At 41.9% G+C, this 24,811-nt stretch overlaps 1 protein-coding gene across 6 annotated transcripts in view; it reads left to right on the top strand.

Moving 5' to 3' along the window:
- Positions 1-24,811, top strand: part of enox2 (ecto-NOX disulfide-thiol exchanger 2) — a 237,408-nt gene that overhangs the window by 172,393 nt on the left and 40,204 nt on the right. For 5 of the 6 annotated variants that reach the window (XM_066669752.1, XM_066669749.1, XM_066669750.1 and 2 more), the window contains 3 exons: positions 3,560-3,715; positions 17,881-18,087; positions 21,694-21,927. In XM_066669752.1, the coding sequence (XP_066525849.1) occupies positions 3,560-3,715; positions 17,881-18,087; positions 21,694-21,927 (597 nt within the window). The remainder of the gene's footprint in view (positions 1-3,559; positions 3,716-17,880; positions 18,088-21,693; positions 21,928-24,811) is intronic. The other variant, XM_066669754.1, reaches the window with a different exon arrangement.

Below are 24,811 nucleotides of genomic sequence, written 5' to 3'. Positions count from 1 at the left end.
TCTGTAGGTGTGAGTGTGTGAGTGAATGTTGGTGTATGGTTGGTGTATGTTGGCGAGTAAGTATGGTGTGTGTTGCCCTGTGAAGGACTGGCGCCCCCTCCAGGGTGTATTCCTGCCTTTCGCCCAATGATTCCAGGTAGGCTCTGGACCCACCGCGACCCTGAACTGGATAAGCGGTTACAGATAATGAATGAATGAATGAATGAATTGATTAAATTAATTGTAATTAATTGTAAATTGTAATCAAACTATTGCATTGTATCAAAATGTATTAAAATTGTCATTTAATTAAAAAAAACAAATGTTAAATATTAATACACTATATTCACCATCACAAACATCAAATTTACTGTCTTTAAATCCTCCAAATCAAAGTTCACATTATTTTGGGTACAATATTATTCCCAAGAACTGTACAAATCCAAGTTCCTTATGACATTCGTAATGAATGCAGTCACAAATAAATTCTTCTATGTTGCCATTTTCAATTTGCCTAATTTTATTTATTAAAATGTTTTATTGAATAAAACGCCTTCTCTGAATTTTTAATACTATGCAGTATTTATCATAAAATGACAGATAGGAAAATGTTTGAATTTGAATTACAATTATGCATTACAAACAAAAATGTAAAACTGGATACTGTTGTATCTTTTTAAAGAAACATGTACACTGTTTTTACCTTCAGTGAACAATAATTTACACATACAGTACCTTTTCTCTGACAGTGTAGTATATGTCTAGATTGATAAACAGAACTATAGCTAATTCTAAAATATCCATAAAAAGCTGTATAGCCAAGGTGTGGCTGAATACCTGAATCAACTCCTTCAGTCCGTTAATCTCAGTCTTTAAACAGCCGCTAATCATTTTAAAAGTTGCTTTCAAAAAGGCTTGTAAATTTACACATATGTTCCAAAGTGAATTAAATATTAAAACAAAATCTGTTTGATCTAGTGTGTTAACATTTACACCCATATTATATGTCAAGAAACGAAAATGATTCAAAATGACACACGACTCCCAAACCAGCATTGGAAACACGAGTCCTAAAGGCATAAGAGGGATGAGATGATGAGAACTGCACTTCTGGAGACGTCTGAGGTGATGCTGTGGTTGTGGCGCTCACAAACTACAAGCACAACGTGTTCAGTGCAACGTCCATTTCTCATCCACCCTCAGGAAGCTAACCACTTGCCCATGAGTTACCTACTTGGATTTTCCAAGATGGCATTGCTTGTAATTTGGAAAGGAGGATTATTCTGAGCTCACATGTACCCTGCCGAGTTGAGCAGGCTTAGATGAAATCTCTTCTTTCAAGTCAGCCTTGTGCTTCAGCAACTCGCTCTGTGTTTCTGAGCAATGCTGGGTGATTAAGTTCCACCGAATTAGCACCACTGCATTGGAGCTCACAGCCGGAGCAGTGGAGCCAGGTCCAGCCATCGACATTCAGCACAGGCTTTAGCAGTTTTAGCTGCATTGTGCCCTGTCTCCTCACATACTGTCAGTCCTCCTCTTATTCACAAATCTCAGCAGAGAGCAGTCATCACCCAGACGTCTGGGCTGCAACTTATCACCCGCATTCATTAGTGGGAGTGGGACACGAACGCCCACGTTAATGCAATCAGGAAGGCAGACGGAGCGACTGTCTGCTCCACAGCCTCTGTTGTTCATGCTGCACGTCCTGTTCCAAAACCTGCTCATGGTGCTGTTGGAGAGGAAGGCTGCCACCTGTACATCTCTCATCTGTCTGATCAGCTGTGTCTGGTGTCTTTTCCTTCTTCGTCTCTGCAGGCCTTTTGGTCTGTTTCTCCTCTGCCAGGCTTCTGTTAGAAAGTGGTCGTGTCGTAATGTGATGCAGTTAGTGTTTGGTCTTGCCCATCTCTGCTCTCGTTATTGTCCTCTAATGCAGTTTCCTGACAATGGATTAAAGTGTGTAATGTAATACAGTCGGCCTGCTGAGACTCATTTGAAGCTGCCTGTCTGCTCAGGAACTGTTGGATCATCTGGAAGCACCTTGTCTATGAGACCTGTCTTATGGGAAGCATGTAAACAGAATTTAAACTCACCTTTCTGTGTTGTCTCCCTTTGAAAACTTCTCTAACGTTACACTTTTTTGATCTCTGTGATCATCAGTAGAAGACTCGTGCTTGAGTAAAAATTAAATCCTAGCGGTTTTGAGACACAGTCCAACCAGGCCTAACTAGTTCTGGAAGCCAAAACTGAGCCAAACCCACTCACACGTACTGACAGAGATGGATATTATCACGTTTGTACAGATTGGCTTTATAACATAGCTCTTTAGATGACAGAAAATGAATAGCCAAAAAGGCAGACTTACCTGAAAGTCAAGCTTTTGCTTTAGTTAACACTGACTTAACTGGTCTGAGGACATGGTTTGGCGCTGACATTTGTGGCTGACGAGTAGCTGCTTCGGAAAGGCTGCAGCCACTGAAAATGTTGCAGAACAAATATGTCAGCCAAAATTAAACTGGAAGGTGACCAATGATTCTTAATCAGTGAGCTAACAGGCTAAAGCCCTGTTTAGCAGACCATGTTCCAGCGACCTGAGGCTCAAATCACACAGAGGATAACACCGACTAAGGGATCTTCAAAGTTTTTTCTCTGTGTTCAGCTTTGCTGTGGGCTACTTGGGTGCCTTTATTTTATTTGTTTGGTTAATATCACCAGTCGGTGAGCTCCCACAGTGACCTTAACTGCACACGATTGTACGATCCAAATCATAGTGCATTTCTGAAAAAAAAAAACAAATCTAAATAGGAAGTAATAACAAGCCTAGCATGCACCCCGTATTGTATTTGTAGAACTGGCACAAGTGGTCTTGCCATAGGGTTACAGATCTAGGAGAAGTCTCAGTGGTTACAGGTTATCACAGGGTTTGACTCCTGCTGACTGGGCTCAAATATAGAGTCTGTTCTAAAAGTGTGGAAAGCTACAATAAATGGTATATTAGGATTCTCTCTTTTTTATTCTTTTATTCAGTCCTAGGATTGTAAAAGTTCAGTTGCGTTTCTTTCAAAATTAAGCTCTTACACAGACAAAAACAGGCAGGTTTTGACTGCTCTTGTTCTTTTTCAAAAGTGAATAAAACTGAAATGGCCGCTCCAGACAAAAGACATGTTTCTTGTGAGTTCAGACCCCAGCCTAGACACACTTTCAACTTCCCTCTCTCCACAGGTGCGAGACAGAGTGGACGGAGAGGGCAGTGCCATTTCCATATCAAAAAGCCTCATGCTGGAACCTACAGCTTACAGCTGTAATCTACTGCAGAATCTGTACAAAAAGGCTATTGTGCTTCTTCACTGCCCCGACAGAAAATACAGAGCATGTAGCAAACAATATGCGAATACGTCCGATGATGAAAGCTCTGTCAGAATGCCTTTTACTTATGCATTAGTTTTGGGGTTTTCGTTTTCATTTATTTATAAAATTGAGTGTTTAGCTGCCAGTCTTCTTTTGTCTAGCAGTAAAATATTACAGTCAGTAGGACTGTTGTATATCCTACATTTCTTGCTGATTTCTCATATTCCTCCCACAGATTTTGACCCTAGCCTTGGTATGATGACCGGCATTGCTCCTATGAATCCTATGATGCCTGGCCTGGGCATTGTCCCCCCACCCATCTCCCAGGATCTGCCCATTGTGAAGGAGATTATCCACTGCAAGAGCTGCACCCTGTTTCCCCCCAACCCCAGTAAGTCTGTCAGGAGAATTCCAGCACCCTTTCTGGCACTGATTCAGAGCACGCTGCATCTCACAGCAGAGTTGGCGTTTATGCATCAATAAGCATTATTTTCTGCCCTCATGCATTTTAAACAACACTATTGACTTGAGCGTCAATGCTGACCTGAATCTCAGGCCAAATGAAAAAGCAGACATTTAGGTCTTGGACAGAATTGCTCTGCACTTCCAGAGAAAAACCTACAGTCTGAGTATTGACTTGACATTAGCATCCTGACAGGTGATATACCCTGCCCAGAGGTGTATGCCACTAGATCTGACGGTTGAGAAAGCCACCTGCCACTCAGATGGCTGAAATGATTGACTACTGAGGTGTTTTGGGTTTATTTGGAGCTGAAGCTGTCTCTCTATCTATCTATCTATCTATCTATCCAAAATTAAGTTATATGGTTTTAAACTGTGGCACATGTGCCCTCCACAGAAAGTATATGGAGACCATTAAGGTGCAGCTTCATCTCTCTCAGCCACACATACCGCCTCCCTCTTTCCTCTCCCCTGAATTTTTCTTTCTTAACATCTCAACTTGTCTATCTTGTCCTTTCTCTTAAGTAGATCTGTCTCCATCTTCTTAATTTCTCTCTCTTTCTTGTTCTACTGCTCACTCTATCACTCTTTTTCATTGTCTCTCTGTCTCCTTCTGCCCTTAAAATGGTTAAGGTTTCTTTATTAAAAGCGATGGTTATATATAGAGCCTTCTTTCTACCCTCTCTACCGTCTTTGACTTTCTCTGTCGCTTTTACACTGTCCTATAACAACACACTTCTGATTTCTGATTTCTGTAGGTTTTGTGTTTAACTTTCTCTATTTTCATTCATCTCTAAACAAATCTCTTTCTCTCTCCCCCTCCTTATTTCCTCCCTCCTTATGCCTTCCCCTTGACCCAGCTGATCTACATGCACAGATAGACATGGAGGAGAGAAATGAAAAGAGCTGGGGGTTGTTGAGGTCAAGCAGGGGCTGTAATTGAAAGGTGAACTTGTGTGAAGACTAAGGCCCCGTGGCATGTAAAATATGCCATACTGCAAGGAGCGGGTCAGAGGATGAGCTAATTACCTGAGCCAGTGTGTGTCCTTCAGCCCTTTTGTACAGAGCAGAGGGGGAGACCAAAAGGCCCTGCCACTCACGCTGGGTGCTGAACATATGGGAATACACAAGTGGGATCGCCAACTTGCTGTTCTAAACCGACGCTCAGGAAGAGTTCAGAACCATATGCAGAGCAAGGGGATATTGTGATGAACATGATGAAATACTCATTTAACTGTTTAGGTGTCAGTACTGGAATAACGAAATCACCGTTTGAGTATCTGTTACCACTGGATCGTGTGAAGTCATCCAGAAAATACAGCGTTTAATGTTCAGTCACTGAAAAATTAAAACACGGCACAGCTGCGTAAACCAGCAGAACGAGAAAGTAGTAAAACATAAGTCAGTGAAGACATTTACCTCTAGACCACAAAAATGTGATTCCCTCACTTTTTTAGTTTAGCGCAGTTCTGTAAACACTTCTTTAAAGAACCGATGAGTAATGTTGAGACCATCACAAACAGAGTACAAAGGCTATACAAAGAGAGCTAATGCCACAAACTGAAACCTAAACACTAACAAGAGTCCTGTGTGAAAATAACTTGTCATTACCGATATGAACTGGAAAGTATTGTTTTGCAATTCCACTGTTTGGAAGAACGACGCCACCCAGAACACTGCTCCACAGTGAGCACCACAGCCTCTGCAAAACAATCCCCTAACGGTTAAATGCACATTAACTCCTACAGTTACTTAAATGTAAAATGATTTGGAATGCACATTCCTAGATCAGGAATGAAGTCTTGTTCTCCTAAACATGGCATTTGACTTTCTTTAGATAATGGGATGTTTAATTCAAAGCAGCTGATGCACTTGTAACAGACTCACACGTATTTAGCAGGTTGAATATTCACCAAAAGGGGTTGCTGTAAGCTTAGGTTCTTTGCATAAAAACACTGTACCTCCTCTTTGTACTGAATTGGTGTTTTCAGTTCTTTGTCAGGTAACGCTAAATTAAACACCACCTGTTAAGAAATGAGGCACATGCCTGTCTTGTTGTCAGACACTGTTGTGATGAGTACCTCACACCCCAGACGAAAGCCATTTGCATTGCTGTATGTATGGATGTATGTATGTGCGAGACTCTTGAACAAGGGCAGTTTGTAGACGGTTTCATGTTTTCTTTACATAAGCATGGCAAGCGGATCTTTGTAGCATCAGCTCGAATCCTTTTTGTTGCGGAGCTGTGTCACACTCACGGAATCTTTCAGTCGTCTTGGTCTGACTGATGAGAGAGTGAAAGGGCCTTTTCACCACACGAAGCTGCAACTATTGTGGCAAGCCGCAAGAGGAGAGAGAGCTGAAGAAACAGCTGTTCATTTTCTAGGTCAGGTTGGGAGTGGCTGGAGATAGCAGTGCTTTCAGCTTTTATATGCTAACTGCAGGCTGAGAAGGAGGCAAGAGGCTGATGAATGCAATGCAGGCAGGGATACTGCCCACTCTCTCTTGGAATGGTTTTGAATTCTAGCTGATAATACCTGACTTGCAAGGAGTATTTGGTTTGATAAACACCGTCCCCGTTAAAAAGCGACGTGCCTTAAGAACTCTCACACCGAAGCTGTCTTCTTTCAGACGTGAACAGTGCAGAGCTTGTGATTTCATACTCCCCGCACCATTCAGAAGATGCCTTGTTCTCAATATTGACCTTGACCCACGTCAGTCAGGGACATGTGCAGTCCAGTGCACTTTGACCGGCCCCAGACCCTGCAACAGGGGGTTTGTTTTTGTTGCTGCCAGCGTTAAACCCACAGGCTGCTGTGTAGTTTAAAGGGAAGCAGTCATGGGGGGCAGCCCTTTTTTTTTTTCTTCATCTGCTAGGAGCATTCACCCTCTCTCCCAGAGGAGTTTCATGCAACAGTGTGTTTATGGTAGTATTTTCTGAACTGAAGCCTCTCAGTTTCTTGTTTTGCCCATGTGTACAATTGGTTCCATCCCTCCCTCTGTCACAAATGTATTACCCTTCATCCATATATTCCTAAATATTCGGCCCACCTCTGAGACAGATCTTGATACAGTTTTTTTCTAGTAAATAATAGATTACAAATTGGTTCATTTTAAATTAAGCACTAATTGTACACACTAGCTTCTGTCAGTATGGAGTTTTCAGAAGCGTCATGCCGGTTTGGTCTACATGATTAGATTTTTTCGCTGCAATTTAAAATTCATTGCTTCTTAAATAATCACCAATAATTCATTTGTTACAAAGCAACAACTGGATCTGGTGTTTGCCTCAGATATAAACAGCAGTTTCTTCTTGTGTGTTTCCTTATGAGTGTTCAAGCTTCAAGTTAATTGGGTTTCAGATCCAGAAACATTTCATTTCACCAAGTATGTTGGACTTAACAAGGAATTTGTCTTAGTGAGTGTGCACATGTATAACATGCCACATACAAAACAAGCCAGACACGCCCAGAGACAACTAACAAGTATCAAAGCCAAGTGAATCCAGAATATAGAATAAATAAAGTTGGTAATAAGTATCATGTACAAGGGGCTAAAGTGGATGAGTGATGTTAGTACATATACAGATGACAATGTTGTCTATATGCCAGTCTCTACACACACTATACATTCGCATGAAACCCTGGACTCTTTGATAGCCTTTGGTCTGTTGAGTATAAGCTGAGGTTAGGTTCATTATGCACAAGACATCAGCCCACAGTGCTTAAAATAATGCACTGTCATTTGTTTTCTAGGTAAGTAATGGAAAAGAAATGTGTTAATGCAAGTGAAAGTCACTAAACAACAATTCGTAAAACAACAAAGTATTTATCTATTTGTGCTGGATAAGGAAAGCTTTGTTATAAAAGAGAACATTTCTCTACAAATAAGTGCCAGCGCTCTGCTCACACCGCATGCGGTCTGAGTGTAATTAGACTATGTTAGTTAGTAGTTTAGCTGGTCTTTGATGGAGTAGTGTAAGCCTGTTGTAATTATCTTTTTCTCCTAGCTCATGTAATTCGTAAATTAAATGCTTGTTAACCACCAAATATGTAAAAAAAAATGACTCTGTGTGATCCTTCTCCATTATGTTACATTGCAAACAGATCTTCAGAAAACTAGTTAGAGGAGCTAGTGTCTTTGAGGAATATGCTGTGAATTAAACTTTACTAGTTTATTTAATGTAAATTAAATTTGAATTATTACAAACCGTGTGAAATGAAGTCGTCCAAACCTCACATCGTAGCAGATAAGTCAGACGGGTGTTCCACAAGCTGCTGCACTCGAAAGCATCAAGTGAAATATGCACATATGCCAAATAGCACATTTTTTCCAGGCTTCATAGCTATCCCTGCAGCTGTGGATGCTTAAAGTCCTCAGTGTGTCCCACCCTGCTGCTCCCTACAGCCTCCATCAGACTCTGCCCCATTTCCACCTTCCCACTGGCATCTCTCTTATGTTAATGAGTGGCTGTGTGTGCCTGTGGCCCCTCATCCTGTCTGAAATCTGGCTTGGGAAGAAGCTTAAGGCCTGGTGGGACACAGCCTGAATGGTAAATATCGTGTGTCGCCCCCCCCCCCCCTCCGCCTCAGGATCAGTCACCTACAGATGTGCTGCTCTCAGTGTGAGGATCCAGTTTCTTCTTTAGTTGTGTCTTTATGGGGGCAGGCTGCATATGCCGCCTTTGACAGGCTTCTGACCCACGGCCTCCGTGCCTCGGAATGACCTTTGTATTCAACTTATGTGTCTCTTTCTCCCTCTTTTTTCCCTCTGTGTCTCTCTCTCTCTCTCTCTCTCTCTCTCTTTCCCTGTCTCATATCTTTTGCTTTCCTCTGTCTATCTCTTGCTTGCAGCTGAGGAGCTGTGTCACTCTGCATCTGTGTCTAAAAGCCTCTATGTGCTAAAGATGTTGCCATTTGGCCTGTTTCCTCACCTCCTCCAGACAGTAGCACCCACACACACCAAACATCTTTATGAGCTGTCTGAGTGATTACCTGATAATGATGAAATCATAGCTTTTTATATAATGATAATACACGTTTCATATGTTTTCATTAAAATATGATTATGGCTACCATTGAGGTCCTCAATTCAGGTCAAAAAACTGCTTGAACAATTACAATTCCACTTTATGAGCAGCTTTTTCTCATTAGACCAGGAGCCGTTAATTTGTAACAGCAAGAACTGGAACGATTGAGATCAGGGTTGAGGTGTTACCTAGCTGGAATTTTATTTATAGCTGGTCGTTTATTTAACACAGCAGATCAGAAGTAATTTCTCAGTCAGCCCGTCTTTTACACTTCTTGTGCACAAGATCAAACCTAACACCTAGCAGCCAACAGGCATGCGTCCTGAATAGAGATATATCTAAAGACATTCTGACATTCAGAACCTCAAGGGTGTGTTCCTGCCTTGATCATCAGGCTCTGGACCCCTCACGGCTCTTCACTGTATAAACTGTTAAAGATAACGAATACAATACTTATCCTCAATTAATGACAGTACAATAATATTTTCAGATGTATGTTCATAACTACCCAGCCCTATGGTTACTCTACTCCTGTGGTGCCCTTGAAACACACACATACACACACTCAGTGTTGCTCAGACTATGATAGATGAGAAATGTAAGATGTCAGAATAACCTATTCTTTGGGATCAGGTGGGCACATGAGGCTAATCATCAAACTGCACCGGAAAGGGGTCTGAAATGGCAGAAATGGGCAGGGAGCGGCACCTCATAGTGAGCTGCTCCCTGAGGGGAAAGCCTGTTATATGTGTTTGTGATCACAGCAGGCTTCAGAGGCCTTGCTGGGGATAACGTTCCGCTTCCTGCGCTAAAGAAGGACAATACACAGCAGGTAGCAGCCATGGCACTGAGTGATCACTGGCTTCCCAGCAGATAGCACCACTTACCTACTGTTTCTCTGCAGATGTCTTTCTCATGCCTGAGAGAAACAGCCAAAGTTTCATACACGCATGACCTCCTGCATACAGGTTCACACACCTGCTTGTTCCAGTCAATGTCCTGTGAGGGAGTGTCGGGACTATAGCTTAAAAGAGACCCTCGCACATTTCCCCCCTCAAATTGCCACCTACACATCACCATCGGAAAGCTCTGTGCACTTGAAGGAGAATGCTAAAATGTCTGACTCTGTTATCTTATCTAACAGCCCTCTACATTGACTGGCATTGTGTTGAGTGATTCGGGAGAGTCAGACAGGCATACTGTCCACCCAGAGAGAGCCAGGTCAATTCTGCGCTGTCGGACTCCATGTCACGGATGGCAGGGTCAACTCTTAGCCAGTTAGGCCGCTCGGGAGCCACGCTACTTTTCCATGTAAACACCGTAATCCTTGTTGATAAGGAAATTGGTCAAATATTTTTTCCACAAACCCACCACTGTTCTCCCTTAGACTGTCCCTCATGGTGCCTGAGCTGTACGTTTGTGGGGATGTCTCAGCACAGTTCTGTCTCTTTCCTGAGAGATTTCAAGAACACATGCTGACTGACCAGCATCCTCCATTCTATTAAATTGCTTTTGGTTCCTTATAGAGTGTAGAATAAACTTGCTTCCTCGTTTTATCAGTGGGCTTAAGTACAAAGAGTTACAAGAGTTTGCTTTAGATGAAGATGAAATAATTGGTTGCATAAACTCAGCCCTGCCTGTATTTGTCACAGTAAGAGGACTGAAGAAAGCCTAATTCTGAATAAATATTCAGGTAAAGAGTGGTATCTTATTGACTGGAGTAGACCATAAATGTCATTGCTATTCATGTAGGTGCTGTAGCGTAATAGTCACAAGGATCAATCACGACAGGGAAAGCTGTCTTGCACATAGGGTATGTCTCCTCCTGTAATGTTATAGCCTTGATGGTAACACCTACAATAGAAACATGTGGGGTGCACTATACTGTAGTTAGGGCTGGACAATAATTATATAATCAATATATATCGCAATCTAAAATGTTTCAATAACAATGATATGATTTTTGATGAATTAACTTATTTTAAATATTTCAATATACAGGAGGTCCTCAGGTTACGTCAGTCCCGAGTTACGATGTTTCGTGGTTACGACACATTTCCCATTTACTGTATAAAGCCTTGCTTCGACTTAAGTGGTTTTGCGTCGTAAACGTCGTAACACGAACTTCGTGTGCGGTGTGCGCGGCGGAAGAATACACGGTTACGCGGCTCGGGACCGAGGAGGATAGGTGTTAGGATAGGATCAGTGCTTACAGTATGTTATTTACGTACAGTATGTACGTATGTTCCGACTTACACCGAAAATCGGTTTACGACGCGACGTAGGAACGGATCAATGTCGTAGATCGAGGACCCCCTGTACATTATTTGCAACATCTTTCACTGACATGTATTACAGGACACTGTTGTCAGTTCAGCACAAATTTTTTATTTAGTTTTAAAAATTATAAAATTTTTAACTCCAAAAGGTTTGTGTTTGATGGTGATGTCATGTTTCTTGTTTGGAAGTTTTCAGTGGATTTTATACTGTTCATATAGATATCGGAATTATATCGTATCGACCAAACGTGGGGAAATATATAAATATATATTAAGAAATATATCACAATATATATTTTGGCCATATCATCCAGCCCTAATTGTTGTCTTCTTGCACATGTTTCAGGCCCCTAAATATAATCTAAATATAATCATTTTCCTTTCCTTCCTTCGTTATTCATACCGCATCTTCTCCTCTATTCACACTGATTCTTTAGACTTGTCACTTGATATTCCATATTAACGTGAGTCAGCAGCTAACATTAGAATGAAAAAGTTTATTGATTTTTTTTCAATCAGTGTGTTTTTGTCTTTCAGCAATTGATATTTTAATTTACCACAACAGTTAGTTCAAACTGTCCATTCTGGTTTATGTTAATGTTTAATTCAACCACTTCTTCCAGTAGAATGAGAGATGTCATCATTTCCTTTATTCATGTCCCAGTGTAATAAGACACAGCAGTCTGTAGATTGAAAATAGAGCTGTAGCTTAATCTCGGTGTAAAGTGATTTGTAAAGAACCAGTTCAAGGGAATGCTGTGTTTAAGAGTTGGTTAGAGCTTGTATCATTTGTAACTATTGCTCACATGGTTTTATAGGAAGCTGGGAGACATATATAAGTTTATTACAATTCAACGGCATGCTGCCTGGAGGAGGAGGAGTGCAGCGTTTTCTTTATTATTATTATTTCTGATACTGATATTAAAACTTTGATTATTTTTTCTTTAAGAACATCTCTGAATTTAATCATTCTATTTTCAGTTGAACTGCTTTTCTTAAGATGAGCATCTAAAATGCCTCTCTACTACACCCAAAAGAAGAAACACACAGCTAACATCATGACATCACTCCGTGTGAGTGTGAGCTATTCCAGGCTTGACGTGTTACCAGATTAAATTGGATCCATTCTCTTTTCTCTTTCAAATATTCAGTCCAGGATTTTGTCGGGATTTTAGCCACGGTATTGGATTTCTGGCACTTCGAGCTGTATCTTACATCACCTTAGACGTGTTCCAATAAAATCATGTGTACAGGCTTGGACTGGAACTTGATGGAGGGACTCTAGAGTCACAGCTGGGCTCGTTAGGACGTGCCGCTGAAACACAGGCTAGTTCTGGACACTCTATCATCTGCTTCTATTTTGGGTCTACTGTAGCTCAGAGGAAAGAGCTTTTGTTATGATCCAGTTCTGAAGTATTTACTTTGTGCTGTAGTATGCAGGTGTGAGTAAATAAAAGCAGGAATTCAGAACTGTGTGTGTGTGTTTATGTGTGGCTTTTAGAAAAAGCGTCTGTTGCCTCACCCTGTCAGAAATCCTGCTCTCACGTCACACTCCTGTTTCTCACTCTTCTCTTCTCACTGCATGCTGGCTGTCATCCCCGCAGAGCGAACTGTCATGTCCCTGCTTCAAAATAGGGGCGGTTGTTTATTTCTTTGTGTGTGTGTGGAGGAGGTCTGAGGTCTCTCGATGTATGTGTATTTGTTTTCGTACATTTTTTGGGGGACAATCTTTAAATGGTCAAAAGTGCAGTTTGTTTAAGAGTTGGAACAGATTATAAAGTTCATTCATTCATTCATTCATTATCTGTAACCCTTATCCAGTTCAGGGTCGCGGTGGGTCCAGAGCCTACCTGGAATCATTGGGCGCAAGGCGGGAATACACCCTGGAGGGGGCGCCAGTCCTTCACAGGGCAACACAGACACACAATCCACCAGAGTCACCAATCCAACTACCAACGTGTGTTTTTGGACTGTGGGAGGAAACCGGAGCATCCGGAGGAAACCCACGCAGACACAGGGAGAACACACCACACTCCTCACAGACAGTCACCTGGAGGAAACCCACTCAGACATAGGGAGAAGACACCACACTCCTCACAGACAGTCACCCGGAGGAAACCCACGCAGACACAGGGAGAACACACCACACTCCTCACAGACAGTCACCTGGAGGAAACCCACTCAGACACAGGGAGAAGACACCACACTCCTCACAGACAGTCACCCGGAGGAAACCCACGAAGACACAGGAAGAACACACTACACTCCTCACAGAGAGTCACCCGGAGGAAACCCACGCAGACACAGAGAGAACACACCACACTCCTCACAGACATTCACCCGGAGCGAGAATCGAACCCACAACCTCCAGCGTGATTGCGCCGCTACCTGCTGCGCCACTGTGCCGCTGATTATAAAGTTCTGTTTTGTTTCTCAGATTATTTATTATACAGAATGCATATAGGAGAAAGTCTAGGAGACACACCTGCTGAACTGTAGAGTGATCAAGAACTAATCATCCATCATCAGTAATGTTTTCAAACCACACTAATGTTTCTGTTGCTGAATGCCATTAAATTCTTATGTGTTCAAACAGCTAGTGTCAAGTATTACTGGAATTATAGACGCTGCTCTTGGATCAGATATTGATACCTTTGATGCTCTATTCTACATTAGAGAAATAAGCCTCACTTCTACACAGGAGCACTGTGGAAGTGCAAACCCGTATGTGTGAGTGCGCTGAGTGTGTGTTGTGTGTCTGAGACACCTGTGGCTGTAACTTCATTTGGACTGATTGGTGTTAGCCCCATTGCTGCACATCTCTGCATGATTGATTGACAGCACTGAGTCATGAAATAACACGTTTTGACTTTGTGGCCATGTTCTAGAGATGCTGGCTATGAATGCCTTCCCATCGATCCCCATCCTTCCCACCCATGCAGCTCCACTCTACATGCGGTGTGTGATTTTTTTATACTGAACCAGCCCCCCTGCTGGGTCATGAAAGTCTCACGGAAATGAAGACGTATGCTCACACAGTCGGCCTTATCAGGTTGTGCTCACATGCAAGAACTAATGCAGATAGCGCTCGTAACAAGCACGGTTACTTTCAGTCGCTTCAGTAAAGAGGTTGTTTAGAAGCCTTGTTGTGGTGGTGTTATAGACATTTCAGTTGGGAAGACCCTCATGTCCCTCACTTTAAGCTCACTAGCGGTTTTCTGGCTCATGTTTATAACCTTCCCATCACCTCTCATTGGTTGGGAATATGCTATTGAAAGACTTATTTTTTATTAACCTCATAATCCTGATTGGTGAACATTGATCTCCACCTCATCCACTCTTCTCTTTCACACTCTCCTGTGTATCTTTGTGGTTAAAACAGGTGCATTGTTGTTACAAAGTGCAAAATCCCATTTTTTCATTTTTTGGCATGGTGCAAAAAACTAGATCAGTTTGAAACTTTTTTTGTCTTACCCCTGCTGTATTTCTAAAAATAAAAGACAATGGCCATCCTCTGCCAGCACATCCATCCATAATTAGGTGAGCTAAAATATATATTTTTATATTAATACTGGAGCGTGTGGTTATTGTATTAATGTTTAATTAATTGCTGCTCTCTTTAATTAAATCACAAACTAGTGCGAATCATAGGTGCTGTGGACACTTCACAACACTGAAGTGTGTATGCAAGGTGTAACCCTGACCAGACAAATATTTGCCTCATTATCCTTGCAATAATTTATTCCATTATTCTATTTAACGCCAGCAAATTGGGTGGCGATGGACCATCCAACAAAATGTGTTATACAATAAAGGACTGAATGGACTATCTGTGTTCAAATATTTTTTGCCACACACAACTCATCTGCTCTTCAATTGTTGTTACGCTCTGGTGGCAACCAAAGGAGGATGGCTTCTACTTTTGAGTCATGGTTCCTCTCAAGGTCTCTTCCTCATGCCCTGAGGGAGTTTATTCGTGCCACTGTTGGGTCTAGGACCTGGAATTCTGTAAAGCTGCTTTGTGAAAACGCCAGTTGTAAATAGCACTCTGTAAGTAATATGTACTTCAATGGAAGTGAGTAGAGAATTTCCAGAAGAGAAATGTCTATAAAATGCCTTTTAATGGTTTCCTTCACCACTGCCGTGAACCACTTCACAAATACTGATGTTTTTACACTAAACTACAGCGAATTACTTTTTATTATAGTAATTTGCAACATTATATTTCCCCTTTTATGTCATTTTCACAAATATACCAGTGAATTACTCAACTTTTCATGATTTACATACAGTCTTTGCAGTCTACCCTCAGCATTCTGGCTCATTACACACTGCCTGACCATATGTTGTGGTCATATGGGTTTCCTGTACTATGTAGTAGCAGTAATTCTCTGTATTTTGTGCTATGACAGTCTTTGCTCACCTGTGAATGTAGGGTCTTCTGTCATCCTCAGAGCACAGACCTCTATCTGTATATATTTATTTGTAGATTATGCAGCCTGAAGAAGCACATCTCCACAACAAATGGTTTACCCCTTGTGTATTTTGCGTGTGTTTGAAGGTGCTGAGAATTTTCTGACCCACATAAGTGTTACCATTGAGGCAGCAGAATAGACTGTCTTGTTAACAAATAATTTTTGACCAGCTTGAAGCTGAAATATCACACCCTTTTGTGTTAAATCCACAATCGGTATCTGACCTTTCCTTTTATCACACTGTGGGTCTGTATAGTCTAGTTCCTGGGCTTCATCATATTAATAGGTGAAGAGTTGGCATTTGGTCAAATGTCTGGCGAAGCTGCCCTTTGATAAAGCTATGGCTGTGTTTACCATCCAGTTTCATGTTAGGAGATAAAAGGCAGCAACTGACCTTAGGCGGTGTATCAGGTAGGCAGGGGCTTCATCATTAAGGGAGATGCAGCAATAAACAGGAATTAGCCTAATCTGGTTGATGATGGATGGTGTGTGTTTGCCCGACACACATTACCAGCTATGGGTGGACTACAGAAACGAATGTATTTACAGCCACTGGCCTGGAGTCAAACGTGGACCCCCCTGTCAGATTCCCAACTGTAACCCCAGCAGGACACACTGCATAACTAGAGCTTAACACAATGTTCCTCAGCAGTGTACAGTTTACACTGGACTAATGTAATCTTGTATTACATATTTGTAGATGGTTTTATAATTATTACTTACGTACAATCCATAAAAAGTATGACATGGAGGATCCATACAGGGCTACAATCTCTGAAAAACATCCCTAATAATTACATTATACCACAGTGAAAACTCCCCCTGTCCTATAAGTACTTTAGGACCTTTTAGGTCCTCTTTGCCATGGAGTGTATGCATTGAAATGACACTTATTTGATTGAATTATTTCTCAGACAATGCTTTAAACATGCAGAGAAAGTGCAGCTATTTATGGATTTACTTATTTATTTATCAGAGTGTGTAAAGTTTAATTGTAATTAAAAATTCAAACATTCTGCAGCTCTTTTTCATTTTATGGTAATTTTGCGTAGCATTTAAAAATGACAATATTGATTTTATTCAACTAAATATACTAATTTAGCTGTTCTCCCTGTGTCTGTGTGGGTTTCCTCCGGGTGCTCTGGTTTCCTCCCACAGTCCAAAAACACACGTTGGTAGGTGGATTGGCGACTCAAAAGTGTCCGTAGGTGTGAGTGTGTGAGTGAATGTGTGTGTGTGTCTGTGTTGCCCTGTGAAGGACTGGCGCCCCCTCCAGGGTGTATTCCCGCCTTGCGCCCAATGATTCTAGGTAGGCTCTGGACTCACCACAACCCTGAATTGGATAAGCGCTTTCAGATAATGAATGAATGAATGAATAAATATACTAGGAAACTAGGAAAACTATAGAAAACTAGGAAACCCATTACTGGATTACTGTTTTTACCATGAACTCTCATTAGAAATGAATCACACAGGACTAATATTAGAACCCTTGCATTACTGTATTTTATCGCACCACTCCTCAGGCTTCTGTGCCACGTGTTCCCTTTTTCAAGCCAGTTATAGAGCACTCCAAGAGTTAACTCATGGGTTAGAGGAGAGACAACACTTAACTCCTCAGCGCTAAGGGTCTCTCGGGACGGTATTTGTCAACCGCTGCCTTATTGGAGCACAGTACAGTCAGCTCATTAAACCAGGAGCAGCACCTCGCCAGGTTTCAGGGTGGAATAATATATCTGCTGGTAAAAACATGCAGCAGGTCTCACACACCTCAAACACGCTACGCTCCACTGACTCACCTTTATCCTGGTGGTCTGTGCTGATTCTCTTCCTCTGAACTAAATCTGGGATTTTGGTTTATTAGCATGGTGAATTTTACGGTGGTAGTAAACATCTACCAATTTAGGGCAGAACAGGGAGCCAGCCCTGCACTGTCAAGTACTCTTTTATCTGTTTGCTTTGTTTTGGGTTGTTTTTTTGTCTCTGCTTTTGTTTTTATTTTGATTTGTAAACAATGACTAATAAATAACAGTTTGCAAGGCTTTGGTTAATTAACTAAGCCTTTTTCTGAACGTTTTCATGATATCAGGGTCTGCGGTTGTTTTAATTGTTGTTGTTATTATTAACAACAAGTTATTACTTTAATCTTTTTCTATTGTCCTCTCATTCTTGTGTGAATTGTAGTCAATATCAAAAACTGCAGCCGTTTCAGTTGTGCTCAAATACGGCTGCTTTTTTTCATAATGGCACATAGAGAACATCTAAACTGGTTATTGAGTAGAAAACCCTTTCTCCTGCTCTTGCTCCACAGACCTGCCTCCTCCGGCCACGCGGGAGAGACCCCCAGGCTGTAAGACCGTGTTTGTGGGGGGTTTGCCAGAGAATGCCACCGAGCAGCTCATCATGGAGGTGTTTGGACAGTGTGGCCCCATCAGTGCCATCCGCATGAGCAAGAAGAACTTCTGCCACATTCGCTTCTCTGAGGAGCACACCGTCGACAAGGCCCTCTTCCTGTCCGGTACGCAGCCAATGAGCACTCTTCTCTTTCATGTCCGCTCTTTTTTCTTAGTGCTCTTAGGCCAGATTTGGTCTCCTGTACAAATATCAACTGTCACGTGTGGTGCAGGGAAGTCTTAGTAGCACTGAGACTCTCGATAGACACATCTGTATAAGGTCGTGTCCTGTCAGCAGTTCAAGAGGAGCTCCCGATCAGCAATATCTCTGCCAATACCCAGAAAAAACAGGTCTCCATTAACAGCCGATATTATTGATCAACCGAAAAGACTGATACGTCGGACCCTACTACAAATCATCTACAAACGATTGAACATCCCTGGCCAAATGATGGGGACACACTTGTTTTCACTTGGAAAATCAGTAAAACGTCATTTGACCGGGGAAGCCCAAACATTTGCATATGAGTGTATTCACAAAAAGCTTGGAAAACAATGTCCCAAAACAATGCCATTGTTTACGGTTTTATTGCATTCTCTTTCCTTTCTTTAATGCTTTCTGTTCACACCCTGGGTTATGGAGATGGAGGCGTGTTTCAGAGACTATACCTGGTTTATAAAAATGGATGGGGAGAAAACATTAAACCCTGTCTTGAGTGCCTTGTCCTTTACATAAGTGCAATTTAGAATCATTTCGCTTAACCTTTTATCTAATGGAAATCGAGACCGTGGCTCATGAGCCTTTCACTCTGTTTGACTTGATGGATTGATGTTGCTTTAATGAGGGAGGAGGGACTTGACGCTGTCCTTCTGGAGAGCTGCCGAGAGGGAGGAGGCTGACACTCACGCTCGTCCGAGAGCCCCTGACCCCGGAGGTCAACGAGCAGATGGGCACACGCACACACGCACACACTGCAATAGATTTCAGCCCCATGCCGCCGCATACAAATCAACCTGCGAATCACACACACAGCACGACCCACACCACACCGCTTGTGTTACCCCGACTTATCTCCTCCGCCTCGTCTCTGGTCTGCGCTCACACGTCAAATCACTCTGTGTATGCAAACTTACGAACATATATCCCAGGCTCGGGATGCACATTTAAAGCTTGGGCTGCTATAATAATACCCGCTGCATTATTTACACTTCTCGGAGTGTAGCAGTCTCAGTGGGGAGGTGGCGAGGGAGAGCTTCTCTTTTGTGAGATTGGAGCAGCGCCCCATATATTGTGTGTGGACCTCGTGACGGAGCTCTGCAGGCCTTTCCACAAATAATGTTGCTCATTTCTAACGCAGAACACACCATATAAAATATTTAGTGACGTCTAGGGACCATAAAGCAGAGAGAGAGAGAAGGAGAGAGGGAGAGATAGAGGTGGAAGTAAACTGCAAAAGCACCAACGCCTTTCCGATGACATGGCCAATCTGTGACCACATGCTCTCGCTCTCTCGCTTTAGCTCACTCTCTCCAGATACCCTCCACTTGAAAGATCTCTTTCTCAAATCGGGTGCACCGGGCTCGTAAACAAATGCATAATTCACTGTTGTGTTTCGGGTGCACCGTTCAGCCACTTGTCTGTTTCTGTTTCCTTTGAACTATCCTGTGTTCTGAAGGAACACCATAAAAATAGCAGTGTATTTCTGCGTGTGTTGGTTGTGTACAGCTCTGACTTTGACTACTCCGTACAGTACTGTGCAAAAAAGAAACCCTCATTTTGTTATTTAAAAGTTTCAATCAGAACAACCTTTGACTTTATCCTTTGAGGATAATCTACTTGTGTAAAAATGTATAAAATTAAAGTGAAAACACAGGAGTTTCCAAAATTGTTCTAAATACATTCGACGGAAAGAAATATGCTTAAGGCCTGATAAGTCACGAAATCCTCAACGTGATATAAACATTACCTTAAGCTTTTGAGAGATAAGAGAAAACAGGCTCATGTCGTGCTTCAGACAAGTGTAAGGACAAATGAACATTATATTGTGGACACAGTGAGCCTGAAAGGACATGTAGATTTTTAAAAGTAATGGACTGCCCCACCCCAGTATTTAGGTATATGTAAATGATGAAGATCTTACCCACAAGGAATGTCCCTGGACATTCAAAATAGGTCTAAAAGTAGTCTGTCCGTCAAGGACATATTTTAAACGTCAATGGACGTCCAAATTCCATCTTAATAAGTTAGTTAAGTGGTGACCAATCGATAACGTCAGTGGACGTCCAAAACGCGTTTTATACAAATAATTTATTTCAGGACCAATTAATGACGTCAATGGACGTCCAAAATTCGTCTAATAGTCGTCTTTTCAATGTCTGTGTTTGGACGTCTTTTCAACTTTCATTTTCAACCTTAAGAGAACGTTGATTAGACGGCAGTCATTACGTTATTTCAACAATGAATCAACGGCTAATTGTTTACTGGGATTGTAGTTTTCCTTCAGCTCAAAATTGAATAACTCATGCTAAGTATAGACTGGAAAGTAAACGAAGGGCAGTCTATTATTCTTCATGGCAGCATACGCCTCTGGATGCCCTTGGTCCTCCCCAGTGCTCTGACATCTTCCCCTTGAGTGTATTTCCCATGCTTTTTCTTACTTAACTTGCAATTAGCAAATTAGAATGTATTCACTTCAAAAGTGCAAACACAGATTAAAAGTAATGAGCATAAACCCGAGGGGATGCAGGAGGTGTGTGTGTGTATATGTGTTTATTTGCGTGGTGTTTGGCCATTGTCACCACTGTGGAGCCGTGGATATGAATCACTATTCAGAGCAGCACGGCTCTTTCTTCGCTGTAGCCTGAAGGTGCAGCTGTAGCAGAGTGAAAAGCAGATTAAAAATCAGCATGTATTTATAGCACGGAGGAGACAGCAGCATGGACGTAGCTTTCCCCCATCCAGATGCTCTCAGGAATAAATGCACAGGTGTTGGATAAGACACGTTTGTTTGTGTGTTTTCCAGTTCAGTCGGAACAGTGCGGACGTTCCTAAGAAATATTCAAGCTCATCACATTATATTTTCTCAAAGGAAAAATAAAGTTTAGCACTTCGGTTTCACTGCGCCACATTCATTTGTCACCAGCTTGTCGCCGTTCTCTTTATATTTCATTTCAATTTTTTCACTGATTATGAAGACCTGAAAAAAACGTTGTTGTTGTTGTTTTGTATAATTAGCCTCGTGAATTCTTTATCTACGAATCCAGTTTCACTTTATGCATGAGTTTAAATTCTGTTTAAACTCCTTTAACCCTAAGGGTCAATGCTTACATGCAAATTCATATATATATATATATATATATGTCTTATCATGTCTGAAAGTCATGTTTCCACTAGTCTGGAATTTCAGATGATCTTGACCCGAGTGCTAAGACCAGCTTTAGTCTGGATGATCTATTGTGTGTCCTTTCGGAGTGGTAGCATGAGGAAATGACGTCCACCTGATGTAGTTAAAGCACTTTACATCTGAGAGAGAACACAGGTTTACGTTTATTCACTTTTACGTTTAGTCATTTTCCAGATACGTCATCAGGAGTCTTGCCCAATGAATCAACCCAGTGTCGGACCGCAGCCTTTTCCACTACCCTCTCAGAACCAAGACTGGTGTTTGTTTTACTTTCATTCTTCCTCCTTTTCTCTTGCCCTCATGATCCTGCACTGCTCTTGTGTCCAGGCTATAGGATCAGACTGGGCTCAAGCACAGATAAGAAGGACACAGGGAGATTGCATGTGGACTATGCCCAGGCCAGAGATGACCTGTACGAGTGGGAGTGCAGACAGCGCATGCTGGCCCGAGAGGAGCGGCACCGGCGCAGGATCGAAGAGGACCGCCTTCGCCCCCCATCGCCGCCCCCCATAGTCCATTACTCAGAACATGAGTGCGGTCAGCTCGGAGAGAAGATCAAAGGTGAGGCCTTTATCCTTTCCAGGTTTCAGGAGCACAGGTACATTCTTTTTGTGTTTCCTTTTTGTATTGTTTCCTGCAGAGATTGATTAAGTGTCTATGGTACAAATGAGTGTAATGGAGAGAAATTCTGTTTGTCTCTCAGAGCTTGAAGCACCAGACTGCTAAATAAAGAGCACCGTCTGTTTTTGGTGTCCAAACGACAATCCGCTGTCTATAGAGACAGAGAGATAAAGATATTCCAGTGGAGTAATTGAAGCTGAGAGATGAAAGTAAGAGACGTTGTGTTTTGCTCAGTCAGTTTTATTATTTTTATAGTCTCTCATAACATAATATAACTAATTACCTTATCAGTGTGTGTTGATAAGAAAGAAAATGGTTTCTTAGATCAGTATGGCCACACTTCTTTTCTCTCAGAGTAAGTAGAACAGAGGAAGTATTGTTTATGCAGTCCTTGTCTCCATCTCTGACTCTTTCTTAGTCCTGCCACTCTGCAGAATCTCTGAACTGCCATCTCACACCTGCCTGTGACATTTCAATTGCCTTGGAAATGAATCTTGGCCACTCCACATTCAGTAGGGTTCTGGAGGAGTAATGGGGAAATAGCGCGCTAGCATCCTTGTTTTTTGAAATGTTTTTCATACGGACATTTCTTTAGTGAGTTTTTTTTGTCACCTCAGCCTTACATAACAGCATTGTTGGGCACAGCTCAAAGAAATACCCTGCTTTATAGCAGTGTCTCACTTGGTTTATGTGAACGCTGGCCGCATATCGGCAGGTATACTTCATGGAAAGATAATTCCGATGAACAACAGGCCAGCGTTACGTTCTTAAACTAGTTACAGTATTGGGCAGGCAGCTAGTTACCCAGCATGCCTGTGGAAATAAATCATTCTATTAATATTGAGTGCAACCTCAGGAATTCGTCTTTATGACACATTGACTCAGTCTGGGAGGTGGTGATGGATTATTAATGCAAATCATTAGACGGAGCTTTTGTGGCTCTCAGTGGTCAGGACAGACGTAAATAAATCAAGATGCTCCCGCAGTGCAGTCACACTCCAATCATTTGAGCAACACCTCTCTCTCCTCTGTGTGTGTGTGTTTGGGTACACAGTGGCATTTGTTCATATGCGCTTGCATTGATATTTATGACTGTGCTTGTATTTGTATCTCTATGCATGTGACTTGAATCGGTAAGCTTATCTATGTATTGGTGTGTGTGTGTGAAAGATAGAGAGAAGTTTATTGCTGTATAGATCATGGCAACTAATAGTTTATATTATTTTCTTGTTTGCTTTTCAGCACCTTATTTATATCTTACAACTATTAGCTTATAACCATTTGTTTAATATTTACATTTACTTGACTGAGAAGAACCAGTTAATGTTTGCTGCATGATCAAATGTTTGTGGACACTCCGTATAGTAATGTATGTAAATGTATCTTCTCTAAGGTGCACCAATCTGGAACATGAACAGCTTGTGCAGTCTTCATCGAAAAGCAGTGACCGATAGAATGGGAGGCAGTAGAGCCTAAAGTCCCCCATGCCTAATGTCACGATCCCACCAGAGGGTTATGAAGCCCTCTAGAATTGGAACTGTGGGGCAAGAGCACCATTAAATAAATACCTTTGGAATGACTTGGAGTGGGGTTTGTGATCCAAAACCAAAATCATCCACCCCAACTAACCTCACTGATGTTCTTGAGATTCAGTGCTATCCAATAGTAATGTTCAAACATCAAAGTATTGTCAAGCATTGTCAGAAGAGTCGTATCAGATAGCACAAGGTCTATATTAATACTATTGATTTTGTGAGAAATATTGAATTAGCAGTTGCATGGAAATATTTACTTGTATTGTGCAAGTCACAATAAGTGTGTTTTAAGGGCAAACGTGGTGTGTAAGCTGCCAACTCTGGAAATGAATGACAGTAAGCTTAAATAATCAAGAAGGCATGTTTATGTATGGGTTTTCATTCATATCCGGTGTTGTTACTCTAGTACATGCTTGCAGCTCTGTGCATGTTAAACATATGTACTTGCTTGCATGTGTGTTGGTGTGTGCAGGTGAGCATATGCCGGAATGCATTTCCGTATGCATGGGAGGGTGCATTGTGGGGTATATGATGACAGGATTAGGACAACAAGGACAAAGTGATCCTTATTGTGTCATTCACAACAGCAATCAATATGTCTGTTGTCTCTCTGCATCACCTTATCTGCCTGCACAACCTGAGCCAGAATTATGTTAAACAGGCAGCGGGCCTCCAGAAACCGAGCAGAAACGGGCAGCCACAACTCAAACGTCTGAACAAAGATGCGTCTACCGTTCTAACCGCCTTTCTGAATAGAGACAGCAAAAGGCGACACCAAAGCCCTGAGCTGAATCTTAATGGCCTTTATTACAATGGCTTTCCTCCTCTCACTTCACTCCCACCCAAAAGCTCTGGGCCAGAGCTTTGTAGTGGCCTGAGGGAGCAGCTTGGCCAGCATTAAAAACCTGAGCCAACTTCAATTGCAACGCACCTGCAAGAGCCGCCGGTTGTGCTGGACTAGCAATAGCCCAGACTGTGTAATATGCGGCACGTCCTTTAGAGGGTTTTTTCAGAGGCTTTTAACACTGGAGCAGCAAGGCATTTGGTGCCAGATTGGCTCATAGTTCATGAGCTTTCAGCGTGAGAACAGCACACTGTTGTTTCAGTCTGCAAGCAGCATCTTCTGTTTGTACAGTTTAACTGTCGCTAGTCATATAATAGCTCTCATTTCATGCCTAGAAGTGTTGGCTGTGGGTCACTTAAGCTTTGACTTCTTATCATTAAGCTTTTTAACTCATTTAAATGGTGAGGTTAATGATTGTGAACAAATTGATGCTCTCTGAAGTCCT

This window comes from Hoplias malabaricus, chromosome 4 (assembly GCF_029633855.1).
Source record: "Hoplias malabaricus isolate fHopMal1 chromosome 4, fHopMal1.hap1, whole genome shotgun sequence".
Classification (NCBI taxonomy): Eukaryota; Metazoa; Chordata; class Actinopteri; order Characiformes; family Erythrinidae; genus Hoplias; species Hoplias malabaricus.
The sequence above is the reverse complement of the archived record's forward strand: the minus strand, read 5'-3'. Positions and strand labels throughout refer to the sequence as shown.